Source organism: Lacerta agilis, chromosome 15 (genome assembly GCF_009819535.1).
Source record: "Lacerta agilis isolate rLacAgi1 chromosome 15, rLacAgi1.pri, whole genome shotgun sequence".
NCBI lineage: Eukaryota > Metazoa > Chordata > Lepidosauria > Squamata > Lacertidae > Lacerta > Lacerta agilis.
The window spans coordinates 40,635,561-40,648,331 of NC_046326.1; the positions used below are offsets into that span (position 1 = coordinate 40,635,561).

Genomic DNA, 12,771 nt, shown 5'->3' on the forward strand with positions numbered 1-12,771 from the left:
GACGACACTGGAATAAAAAATTAGCAACACACATTTCTCTTTAAATATTAAAAATGGCAGGAACAAACGGCCAAGGGCCAACAAATCCAGAGCCTTACACGACTGGTCGGAGATGTTGTGTGGGACCAGAACGAAGTCGTCTGTGTCGCAAGAGGAGTTCTTGCTACTGGTGCTGGTGGAGTCTTTAGACACCTGAAGGTAATTTGGAGGCCCCAAGGGAGGAGAAGAAAGGTTGTCTTCCTGGATATGCTGCATGTCTGGGAGGGACTGAAGGGAGGAAAGAGGAGTCATCATTGGGGAAGAGGCTTGCACAAGGAGAAGGGCTGTGCATGAGCCGTTATCCTTCTGCTGCCCCATGTAGGCCCAACTTGAATTATATAAAAATGCAAAAACTTGCATTGACTGGAGAGAGGACAAAAGGCCGTTGGAATGTATGGAGACACATGCGAGGGTGTGACTACCACCCGTTGTGAGCTACCTTCAGAATTGTTCAGTCAAAAGGAGGCATAGAAACTTCTAAAACTGGTGATCCTATAGATCCTTGAGGTATTTGGGGGAGTTACTGTGAGTAGTCCCCCTGCCCCCATGTCTCAGATACACAACTTGCATCCAGCAGTAATATGGTAGGGCCAATTTTGTGGAACCCACTTCCAGTTGATATCAGATAGGCTGTTATCTCCAAACCTCTGGCGCTTTCCTAAGACTTATTATTCCAGAAGGCTTTTTACCTGAATTCTGTTTTCATTCATTTTTAGTCTTATTGTATTGGGTCTCCCACACACTGCCTGGAGACTGATGCGATTAAGTGCTGTGTAAGTTGTTGAAATAAATGATTAACAGGTAATAAAACAAAGGTGGGGGATCAAATGTGGCCCTCAGGACTCTCCCCATTCTACACCTGCTCCCCAGCCCTCTTCACACCTTCTTTGAATGCTTTGCCTAGCTGGGATGTGTCCTTGAATGCCTCTTGCTTGTTTAGATGGAGAATATATTTTAAAGAAAAATCTCAAATTGGTATAAATGTGGGTATAGAAACTAGCCTACTGTACAAAGGTCAAATTTACATCCATTGCTCCGCCCACTTTTGACTCCGGCCTAGAGATGGGAAGGCCTGGAAAACCCCCAGAAAAATTAGAAAAAAACCAGGTTTGAAAAAAAATCAGCTTTGGGGAAAAACAGGGGGGAAACGCCCCCCCCCATTTTTTCCAGGCCTTCCCATCTCTACTCTAGCCCCACCCACTACTGGCATGTGGTCCTCAGAAGGTTGCCCAGAGGGGAATGTGGCCCTCAGGCTGCTAAAAGCTTCCCAACCTCTGCTCTAAAATCAATTTCTCTCATCACCACCCAAAAGTTGGCCCAGTACAGAAGATGCCACTGTTCTCTATTTTGCACAGAAGTCCCCCAAGCAAACACGAAAAAATCCACCAAAACTCCAGAAAATACACAGTTGTGGAAGGAAAGAGCCTGCAGAAAATGTGCTCCCGACTGTCTGCTAACTGTCCTGCAAGGAGGCACCTCGCTCACCCTAGAGAAGATGGCTGCTGGGTCAACCGGGATCAGGGGAAAGCAGAAATAATAAATGTCACTGGAGCGGAAGAGAGGAGTCATTGAGGAAGGCCCTTCAAGTGGAACCGCAGCCCAGACTGATAATTAAAAATTAACTCTCTGTATGTTTAAGAAGTCAAACAGCATTTAGGGAGCTGCTGCGCTTGATGGCGGAAGGGGAAATGTAACAACAAGAACCCATAATGCACCAGTCTCTGTCTTGAAACAGCTTGATTAAGTTTACTTGGCCTTGTTGATTCCGCCAGCCCTAGGCCATGCCCACCACTGACTGACCAAGAGTCAGCTCCTCAGTTGTGATCTTTGAAGATTTGCTAACCACTTCCTTGCATACTTTCAAGTTTCATCTCAGTAGGGGCTGGAAACATTTGTGGGACACCTTTTAACACTTGGAGATAGTTTCTCAACAATGACAAAAGGTCTCTCTGTCTTCCCCCTAGCCAGTTTTGTGCACATCCTTACTCTTCAGCAGGCAACCTGAGGGCGACTCTGGGCAAACTGAGGCTGCCTAGACCCTTGGCTGCGCTTCTCTCCTGCCCCATCGTGATGCTGCTCTTGATGGCCGCAGCATCTCACAAGGGCGATCAACCCTTCTTTCTTTCCCTTCCTTCCTTCCTTCCTTCCTTCCTTCCTGGCTTTTTAAAAGGAGAAGCTGAGACTGAAGGTGCACCCAGAATGGATTTCTGCTCCCCAGGTACAAAGACTGTTGCCTCCCAAATCAGAACACAACTTACTGGGGGAGAAGCAAACCGGCAGGAGGGGGAACTGCCGCAGGAGCTGCCAGAGACGGAGCCCGTGTACGTCGGCACTGGCACAGGGCAAGCTGTGGAAAGGAGAACAACGTAAGGAAAGTGCAGGTTCTGAGGAGTTTCAGTGTTTCTTTTGGGGGGGGGGGGGCATATGAAGAGAAACTACCTAGATCCCTCTTGGTATCCCCCTCCCAGCATGAAAATTGCCATGCTGCAGACAAAAGCTTCCGGCAACATTTAAAGTCACTAATACATAGAAAGAGGACCCCCCCCTCCACTACACTGCAATCGAAAAGCCCAAGTCTCTCAGACTTGGAGGGGGTAGAAAGTCTAAAGGAGCAGGAACCTTGCAAAGGAACAGAGTTTGATGCATGAGGTAGGTACATGAAGGACCAGGTGCACAGCCTGGGAGTCATTTTGGACTTGCAGCTGTCCATGGAGGCCCAGGTCAATTCTGTGTCGAGGGCAGCTGTCTACCAGCTCCATCTGGTACCCAGGCTGAGACCCTATCTGCCCGCGGACTGTCTCGCCAGAGTGGTGCATGCTCTGGTTATCTCCCGCTTGGACTACTGCAATGCGCTCTACGTGGGGCTACCTTTGAAGGTGACCCGGAAACTACAACTAATCCAGAATGCGGCAGCTAGACGGGTGACTGGGGGCAGCCGCCGAGACCACATAACACCGGTCTTGAAAGACCTACATTGGCTCCCAGTACGTTTCCGAGCACAATTCAAAGTGTTGGTGCTGACCTTTAAAGCCCTAAATAGCCTCAGTCCAGTATACCTGAAGGAGCATCTCCACCCCCATCGTTCTGCCCGGACACTGAGGTCCAACTCCAAGGGCCTTCTGGTGGTTCCCTCTCTGCGAGAAGCGAAGTTACAGGGAACCAGGCGGGGGGCCTTCTTGGTGGTGGCGCCCGCCCTGTGGAAAACCCTCCCACCAGATGTCAAAGGAAAAAACTATCAGACTTTTAGGAGACATCTGAAGGCAGCCCTGTTTGGGGAAGCTTTTAATATCTGAAGGACTACTGTATTTTAATATTTTGTCGGAAGCCCCCAGAGTGGCTGGGGAAAGCCAGATTTTTTTTGGGGGGGGGGATAAATAAAAAAATATATTATTATTATTATTATTACTACTACTACTACTATAAAAAGTACTAGGGATAATAGCATCATTGATACACAAGAACCAGTGGTGGTGCTCCATAAATCTGTTAAAGGGTAGGAAACTATAAGAAGGAAGCAGCTGGAGGGAATGACTTCATGGTTTCAGTTGTCTCTATACTAATGCAGAGCATGGGAAACAAGCAAGACAAATTTGAGCTCTTAATACAGGATGGCAAATATGACCTAACAGGCATTACTGAAACCTATTGGGATGAGGGGTATGAACTATTAAAAAGGAATACCCCCATCCCCACAAACACATTTAAAAAGGTAGTTGAGATTCCTGCATTGCTGGGGATTGGACTAGATGACCCTCAGTAACCTTTTCCAACTCTACAATTCTATGATTCTTTAAGTATGGGGGGTGGGGGTTGAGCAAAGATAAGGCAGAAGGGGATTCTGACTTACACTTTCTGACCGTTGAAACCTGGTCGAGGAAAGGGTGGCTGAAGAAGGCTTCTGCAAGAGAGGGGAAAAATTGGCTGCATGACACATTAGCCTCTAATCCAGAAGGGGGCTGCAGAGCTGCAGGGTGAGGGATCACAACTTTCTCTCTCTCTCCACACACACACACACACACACACACACACCAGCTTCTCCATCCAGGGCTCAAAAAGAGCTCATGAAAGATTAAAGCTTTCCCAGTGTATGTGTTGCTAGTACACTTGGAAAAGAAATACCGGTACAGTCCATCACTTTAAAGATGCAGCTCGCCAGAGGGATCGAAGGCAGGTACTTAAGAGCCCATTTCCTCACAGACACAGGCTTGGCTCTCAGTTTTTGAAGCGTTGCTAGTGTTAATTGAAACACACCCTTTACAGATCAGGGAGAAGGGGTGCGGTTGGGTTTCAGTATTTGGCAGTGGCAGCAAAAGGGGGGGGGGATGTAAAATTTTCATTTTTAAAATAACAACATGTACAGTACTGTAATTGGCAGAGCCCAGTGTGCCCTGATGGGGGTGCAAAGTTGCCCTCTCCCCAGCCATTTATTTACTGCATTTATATCTTTCCTTCCAAGGAGCTCAAGGTGGAGTAACATGGTTCCCCCCTCCCCTCATTTAATCCCCACAACAACAATGGGAGGTAGGTTAGGCTGAGAGGCAGGCACTGACCCCTAAGGTCACCCAGTGAGCTTCATGGCCAAGTGGGGATTTGAACCCTGGTCCAACACTCTTAACAGCTACACTACACAGGTTGCTCATTTGGTGTACAACACCTTGTTGCAAAGCAAAAGTAACTGCACCCTCAGGCTAAAACCGGTGAGCTTACAACAACAGCTTTGTTTTTGTACTCAGCTACACATTGCTCAGAGCAGTGGTAGGGATGATTAACAGAGCTTGGACCCAAGTGTCCCTGTTCAAGGCTCAGAGCAAACAGCAGTGAACCCAGGAGAACACGTTATCAAACTCAGCCACCTCCCTCCCCAGAGCCATTTTAAGCGGAGAAGGAACAGGTCTAGCACTGCAGGTCCAACAGGCTTTGACATCCTGAGTCAGAACAGGGTGTTCTGCAGCTCAGGAAGGAAGAGTCCATACACCCCGGATAAGCGGCTTTGCTGTCCTGGAGTTAGCACATGCTGTCCTGCGAAAGGCTTCGGGGCAGCTGCTTGAGGGGGGCTCCAGCCGCCTCCCAAGTTACTGATTTCCTAAATTGGACTTCCCTGTGGTGTGGGGACTAACAGAAGAGCAATGGAAGTGGGTTTTGAGAGCCCTTGTGGTGGCCAAGAGACTCACGCTGCAAAACACACACCATCTATCACCCAGTGGTTGGGAAATCTCACTAATCTCAATTTCATTGGGACACCTACGTTGGACCTGCTCATATTAAAGCAGGATTGTTGGCTACAATGCCGTGCTTCTTTCAAGCCTCATTTCAACAGAGGGAGATGACCCTGCAAGCACCAGGGACTTCCTCTCTACTGGCAACCCCCTGACCTAGCCTACCTGGCAAGTCTGTTGTGAAGATAAAAAGGGTTACAGTTACAGTAGCAGTAGCAGCAGCAGTGAGCTCCTTGAGTGGGGTGGGCTCTCCTTCACTGGTGGTATTTTTTTTATTTTAAAAAAGGTTAATTGTTTGGCATGCTGCAGTTCAGCCTTCTCTGACATGGTGCCATGTTCTTAGACGCTTAAGTCCCCAAAGCAAGAGGAAAGCAAAGTTATGTCCCCGACAGGTAAGAAATGCGAACACAAACATTGCATTTTCCTCTCCCCACCCCCCACACCACAAACAGCTGCCAAGCATCAGCTGGTCAGCGACTGTTCAAAGCCTGAGCTGGCAGAAAGAGGATTTCGTCAGAAACCTTCCAGACAACAATCACGAAGGCCAAGTCAACGCAGAACACTATAAATAGTCCAGCAAGCTATTTTCAGAGTCGTTCCTCTATGGCTGTTCATTCTTTTCTTTTAACACACTGACTGCCGTTTACAGGTTGTATGAAAACTTGTTCGTGCTTTTAAAGCTCGGCTTTTCATTTTTGTGCTTCCAGCGTAATCCTCATACCTCCAAGAAACCCAGGATTATGTAAGCAGATCATTGCTATTTACCACCTAACATCCCTAACCGGAAGTGCCACAGGAACAGCTGAGCAGAAAGCAAAGAGGAGGAGGAGGAGGAGGAGGAGGAGGAGGAGGAGAACTGCCCACTCTGCAGTATCTTGCTTCCCGTCACCTGCCCCTTCTCATCACATTGCTGCATGTTCAAAACAGATGAAATGAAAATGAAAAGCCAACCTAGAGTCGAACTGCATTTAAATAAATGGATTTAAGAACCCCACGATACCAGAAATTAGGTATCCATCTTATTAGGTGATTTACTTATTTATAATTGTATTCATATCCCACCTTGTTTTCCACCAAGGAGCTTAAGCTGGCATACATGATTACTCCTTTCCACATTTTCTCCTTACAACGGCCCAGTGAGGTAGGTTAAGCTGAGTGAGCTCCATGGCAGAGTGGGGACTAGAACCCCAATCTCCCAGGTTTTAGTCAAACACTCTAACCCACACCTTTATCCTTGTGCAACCACCCTGTAGGGTTGGTTACACAGAAGGTGGGAGGATGATTGGGCTTGATCCCTGCGTCGGCTCAATGATGGCACGCAGGCCAGCCAGGGATCCTGGGCCGGCTCAACCCCTCTCCTCCCGCAGAACACCTTGTTTTCAGAGCTTTCTGCTGTCTGGTTTTTGGGGTGTCCACTGACCAAATTTGGTGAGTCAACTAGAGGCCAACCCAGCTGCCCGTCTCTGCTCAACTGTCAGCACGTGCCTCTGGGAACCTGCATGTAAGTGCAATGCACACATGACCCTAGAACAAGCTTGTTAAAGAAGAGGCATCTTTTACATGGGTCTAATACACCCCACCCTGGGATATGTACAGGATCTGGGAATTCACAAAGCTGAATTGAATGCTGAAGCACCAGATCTATTGAAGTGGAGTGGCAAAGGTAAATTCAAGGATACACTCAACAATGTGGTACTGTATATACAGTTAAGGACACAAATCCCTGAATTCACCACCAGAGAGAGGGAGAGGGAGAGCTATGCTAAAAAGAGTGGAGGAAAAGAGGTGAGAGCCTGGAGCGTGCCAATTTTGGCACAGGACTCTGGAAAACAGAAAGGGGGTGAAAATTTCACCTATCCAGTGCTCAGAGGAGCTTTTACGGCTGCAAAAAGGAGGCTGGGTCGGGAATTCTATGCCTTAGAATTTGTGTGTGATTTCCAGAACTGTAGGACTCTGTCTTGCAGCTGCTCTGAGTTAGGCTCACAGCTGGGCAACACAATTCCTTACCTTGAAGCTTTCTGACCTGATGATCCTTGTGAAGAGGATGGCATGTGACGAGTCCAGCTGAGAGAAAGTGTTTCTCTGTGGCCAAGGTTTGCCCCTTTCTAAGGGTATTCTCTCATATAAGAGAACCTGTTAGGGGAAGGGCTTTCTCCACTTTTCTAGAAGTGGGAGTGGGCAGGACTTACTCTGTACCAATCAGTTTCATTTCAGGAGTGGTTTCCACCAACACCAATCTGTTAAAACTCTCAGGATTGGGGTCTGAACACATCAGAAGAAGTGTTCTGTGTAATTCAAAAGCTAGCAGATCCAGTGTGTTGAACAAGTTCTGTAAAAGGCACCGCTTAACTTTCTACGATGGACAAACACACCAAACCAAGACTGCAGCTCAAGCCTATTAAAACTACCAAACTGATAATCTTCATGCCCACTGTTTCACACAAGAAAGCAAAATAATTACTTGGGCAGGGGAAGTAAGGAGTCATAAAATGTTTACTCACCAAAGTCCATTCTATCTTTCTGGTTTCTCTGAAGCAAACCCAACAGCAGGTCAGCCAAGGAAGCTGATGTTTCCCTGGGAACACTGAATACAGAAGAGAACAAAGTGGGAGATTTGTATTTTCACTATATATAAATCATAGAGTCCTACTGAACAAAACACACTGACGATCTGTTACCCTTCAACAGAGGTAAAGGTATTCAAATTCTTAAGATTCTAGCAGGTATCAAAAACCCTCCACAAAAGTAGACATACATACCTAGGGATCAGATTCCTGTTCTTTTCATAAAACATTCTTAGGTCTTGAGGACTGTTAGCCTGTGAAATGGAGAATAAGTGTGATTTGCCAAGTTGTATTTACCCAAAACCCCTATGTCTTTAACATACACCTGCATGAAGTTTGGCCAAACTGCGAGAGGCAGTGAAGGATAGGCGTGCCTGGCGTGCTCTGGTCCATGGGGTCACGAAGAGTCGGACACGACTGAACAACAAGAAGCATGAAAACAAAGGACACCAAGGGAGCCTGGCTGCTGCTGGATCAGGCCAAAGGCCTACAAAGCCCAGAATTCTGTTCTCACAGTGGCCAAACTGATGCCCTCGCAAGCACAGAACATCTACGGGAAAATGTGTATATTTAAAAATGAAGAGCAGATACCTACTGGGGGAGCATGGGTGAGGAACCTCAACCTATGGGTTCAATGAGGTCCGCTAGGCTGGCTAATTTGGCTGGCCCAGCTGTTTTTTACTGGCCAGGCCCAGCTGACACTTGGTCAGACATCATTTATTTATCCAATTTCTATACTACCCTTCATCTGAGGATCACACGGCTGTTTACAATATAGAAATACAAAAATACATAACCTAGTAACAAACAAAAGCAATACCCAAAAAGGCCACAGATTATTTAATTAGCCAAAGGCCTGGGAAAAGAGACATGTTTTCACCTGGCGACTAAAGGTATGTAACTAAGGGGTCAGGTGAGCCTTCCTGGAGAGTGTTTCACAAGCAGGGAGCCCCACACTCAACCCTTAGGACATGATATGGAGGGGAGGAAAGCATCCCTCAAACTGTTCCATTCTCTGCCCATTGTGTGGACCAGCAGGCACAGTTTGAGCTGCCCATACCTGAAAAGGAGGCTTTCCAACCAGACACTGATAGATCACTGTTCCGATACTCCAGAGGTCGGCCTTCGCGTCATAGTGCTGCGACATGATCACTTCAGGAGCCTAAAAGATGCAAAGAGTGTGATCACGGGGAGGAGGAGGAGTTACGCTAGCATCAGACAATGACATTACCGAGGAATTAGGTTTAGTCATTGTTTGAAGACTATCTCTACCTCCAGGTCTGGTCCTGACCGGAAAGATGCTGGAATCAAGGGTGACCCACATGACTTTAAGGTGCTGCTGTGCAATACCGGGGCAATGACCCACAAGACCACTGCTGGCCATGATCGTGGATGGATGAATTAACCTGTCATGTGTGACAGAGACTTGGTTGGACGAGGCAGATGGGCCTGTTCTTGCCACTGCTTGTCCACCAGGTTTCTCTTACGCACAGCAGCACATGTCATTTGGGTGGGGAGAGAGGGTTGCAGTGATATTTAGGAAGTCATTAGCCAGCACCAGGTGTCCTATTGGGAAGACCCAGTTTTCTGAGTGCATGTTCTGGAAGTTGGGCAATATGGACAGTACACGATTCCTTTTGGTGTACCGACCTCCCCGCTAGGAGACACCTAGTTTGGTTGTCTTAGGAGATTTTAACATCCATGCTGTCCCTGAGTAAGTTTGGCCCAATTCATAGTCGCGGACATGCCTTAGACCTGATGTTCACCTCTAGTGATGTGGGGGATCTGACACTAAGTAAAAGTGAAACAAAAGAAGTGCCATGGTCAGATCACTTTCTGGTGCAACTGGACTTCTCCCCGACCCTTCCCCTCTGCAGGGAGGTGGGGCCCATTCGGATGGTCAACCCCCGCCACTTAATGGATCTAAATGGTTTCCAGAGAGTGGTAGGGGATGTTGATGGCCTTTCAGCTGATTCCCTGGTGGCCCCGCTGGAATGCAGAGTTAACCACAGCTATTGACCGTCTGGCTACGAAGCGCCCTCTCCGATTGTATGGAGCCTCGATGGCCCTGTGGTTTTCCCCAGAGCTGAGGGCGATGAAACAATCGCTGAGACGGCTAGAGTGCCGGTGGATAAAAACGTATTCCAAATTGGACCAAACACGGGTTAGAGCTCAACGTTGAGCCTACCAAGTGGCAATAGCGACGGCGTAGAAGACTTTCTTCACTGCCTCTATTGCACCTGCAGAAAACAGCAGGAGACTCTTTCAGGTGGTCCACAATCTAACAGAACCACCTTCACCATCAGGGTCTGGTGAGGACCCCAAGATCTCCTGCAATGATTTTGCAAAGTTTTTTTTAATGTCTATATGAAGCTGCTGGGAGAGATCATCAGGGGGGTTGGAGTGGGCATTCACCAGTATGCAGATGATACCCAGCTCTACCTCTCCTTCAAATCAGAACCAGTGAAGGTCCTGTGTGAATGTCTGGAGGCGGTTGGAGGATGGATGGCGGCTAACAGATTGAGGTTGAATCCTGACAAGACAGAAGTACTGTTTTTGGGAGGACAGGTGACAGGCAAGTGGGGGGACTCCCTGGTCCTGAATGGGGTAACTGTGCCCCTGAAGGACCAGGTGCGCTGCCTGGGAGTCATTTTGGACTCACAGCTGTCCATGGAGGTGCAGGTCAGTTCTGTGTCCAGGGCAGCTGTGAGCTGCTCAGAGTGGCTGGGGAAACCCATCTAGATGGGTGGGGTATAAATAATAAAATTATTATTGTTGTTGTTGTTTATGGAGAGCCTGGGAAAAGAGCTGGCCTAATGACATTGCAGATAACTTCTTGTGGGACAAGTGGAATGAATGGGTGACCACGCAGGTGCTTGGGGTATGAATTGCATCCCTTTAATCTGATTTCAGTTTAATCCCACAGCAGAGGCATCTGAAGTTGCCATGTTTTACAACAGAGGATACACTCTGGAGAGGTAATTCACACAACCTCTCCCTGCTTCCTTTGCCCTGCTCCTAAACAGAATTGTTCCCAGGACAAATGAACCACTTCCAATCATTCTTCAACCCACCACTGTGCACACAACCATAGATCTGCAAAATTATGTCTGAGAGGCAAGCTGTGAATTGTGGTCAAGCTGCTCAGACAATCCACTCATCCTGAATGTCAGGCATGTGTGTACGTGTGTGTTCAACACGAAGCAGGCATGTGGTTGTATGAACAGGCCCCCCAGAGGTACCCTAAGCAAAGAAAGCGATAGGGAGTTTCACACAGGGTGAGGCACCATGAGAGAGGTGTCTAAGGGCTGCCTTCACACCAGCTTCTTTTTGCAGGATCACAGTTGACTTTGTTTGCATTAGAACCTGAGTGGGGCCTCTGATAAGAGTTCCTCTTCTGGGCCAGCTAAACCAGGGTGGGGGAGCACATTCCTCTTTCAAGACCAAGTTTCCCCTGAGATAACAGACTCTGTGCCAAACATCGAATCTGCGGACTGGGAGAATGCCAGCATCCTGCTTGGAACAGATTTTTCACTATCATGGCTGTTCTACTGCTGCCTTTGCAATCCTCTGGTAAGTGTTATTTCCTGCTCCAAATACACCAATTTTCAAGTCCAATTTTTACTTGGAGGAGGGAAACAAATTAATCCCCTTTGCCCAAAGTCTTTCTCCCGCCATGCTATGTCGTGTCAGAGGGATGCCAGCCCCAAAATATATTTGGGGGGTGTCCCCTGAGATGAGTAGGGAGGTTATTCTTTTCCTTTCCTTCCTCCTGAAGGCCCCCAGATGTTGTGACTCCAGCTCTTCTCATCCTCAGCCAGCTTAGCCAACCATGAAGGTTGAAGGATGCAGCACTAAGGGGACATTAGACAATTCCTTGTTGAGACAAGTCTCAATTCCTTGTCTGCAGTATGGGGATAACAGCACTGACGTACAAGAGTGTTTACTGATAATGCTTTTACTGATAATACAGAATGCTTTGGAGGCTGGTCAGAAAGCTAGATTATTGATATTCTACTCTGATTTTAATGGTGCACTTTGGTGAACAAATTAAATAAAGACAGTAATACACAAATCTGAGTAGTATTACTGAAAATTCTCAGTTTAAGGCCCCACCTTTACCAAATATTTAAAGAATCCTGGGAACTGTAGTTAAGGACACTAGGAGTTGTTAGGAGACCCCTTTTCCTTTCACAAAGCTGCAACTCCCAGAAAAGTTTAAAAGTCAATGCCCCTTCCCAGGGAACCAGGAGGAATTGTAGCTGTGGAAGTAGAACAGGGGTTTCCTAACAACTCTCATCACCCTTTTTAAAAAAAACTACGGTTTCCAGAATTCTTTTTTTTGGGGGGGGGGGGAGCATGACTGTTTAAAATGGCATGATACTGCTTTAAATGTATAGTGTGGATGGATCTAAAGCCTGACGACAGCAGTGAAAATTAATGAGCTGTTACTCACCATATACATAGGGGAACCGCAAAGGGTGGCAGCCATCATGTTGCTCTGGAGATAACGAGCAAACCCAAAGTCAGCTGTTTAAAAGAAAGCATACATCTCTTTAACTACCCTTTGGTGGGTTTTTTGGGGGAGTGGGAAGGTAGGTTTTATCATAGACCCACTTGCTGCCCTTTTATGTTACAAAATAGCCCAAATATGAAGGCTTCCAAAGCAAGGGCCCCTTTTCCCGTCTCCCCCAGTCGCAACGCAAGCGGCTTTGGGATCAGCAGAAACAGTTCTCAGTCAGCAGCTGAATACATAAATGACTGATCCAAGAGCAATGAACGAAAGCACACGCCGTCTGCTTTGTTCCAAGTCACCACTGTAAAAAGAAACACACCTGTGGAATGTGGGGGTGGTCCATTCATTAGAGCCAGGGTTTCTCAAACCTGAGTCTCCAGCTGTTTTTGGACTACAACTCCCATCATCCCTAGCTAGCAGGGATGCATTAGACTGA

The 12,771-nt window shown here is 47.4% G+C and overlaps 1 protein-coding gene across 3 annotated transcripts in view; it reads right to left on the minus strand.

The window, feature by feature from the left end:
* The window catches only part of ULK2 (unc-51 like autophagy activating kinase 2), a 63,542-nt gene that overhangs the window by 20,640 nt on the left and 30,131 nt on the right, over positions 1-12,771 (minus strand). For all 3 annotated transcript variants that reach the window (XM_033172455.1, XM_033172454.1, XM_033172456.1), the window contains 7 exons: positions 12,276-12,349; positions 8,880-8,981; positions 8,015-8,073; positions 7,757-7,839; positions 3,887-3,937; positions 2,298-2,386; positions 99-267 (listed from right to left, as the gene is read on the minus strand). In XM_033172455.1, the coding sequence (XP_033028346.1) occupies positions 99-267; positions 2,298-2,386; positions 3,887-3,937; positions 7,757-7,839; positions 8,015-8,073; positions 8,880-8,981; positions 12,276-12,349 (627 nt within the window). The remainder of the gene's footprint in view (positions 1-98; positions 268-2,297; positions 2,387-3,886; positions 3,938-7,756; positions 7,840-8,014; positions 8,074-8,879; positions 8,982-12,275; positions 12,350-12,771) is intronic.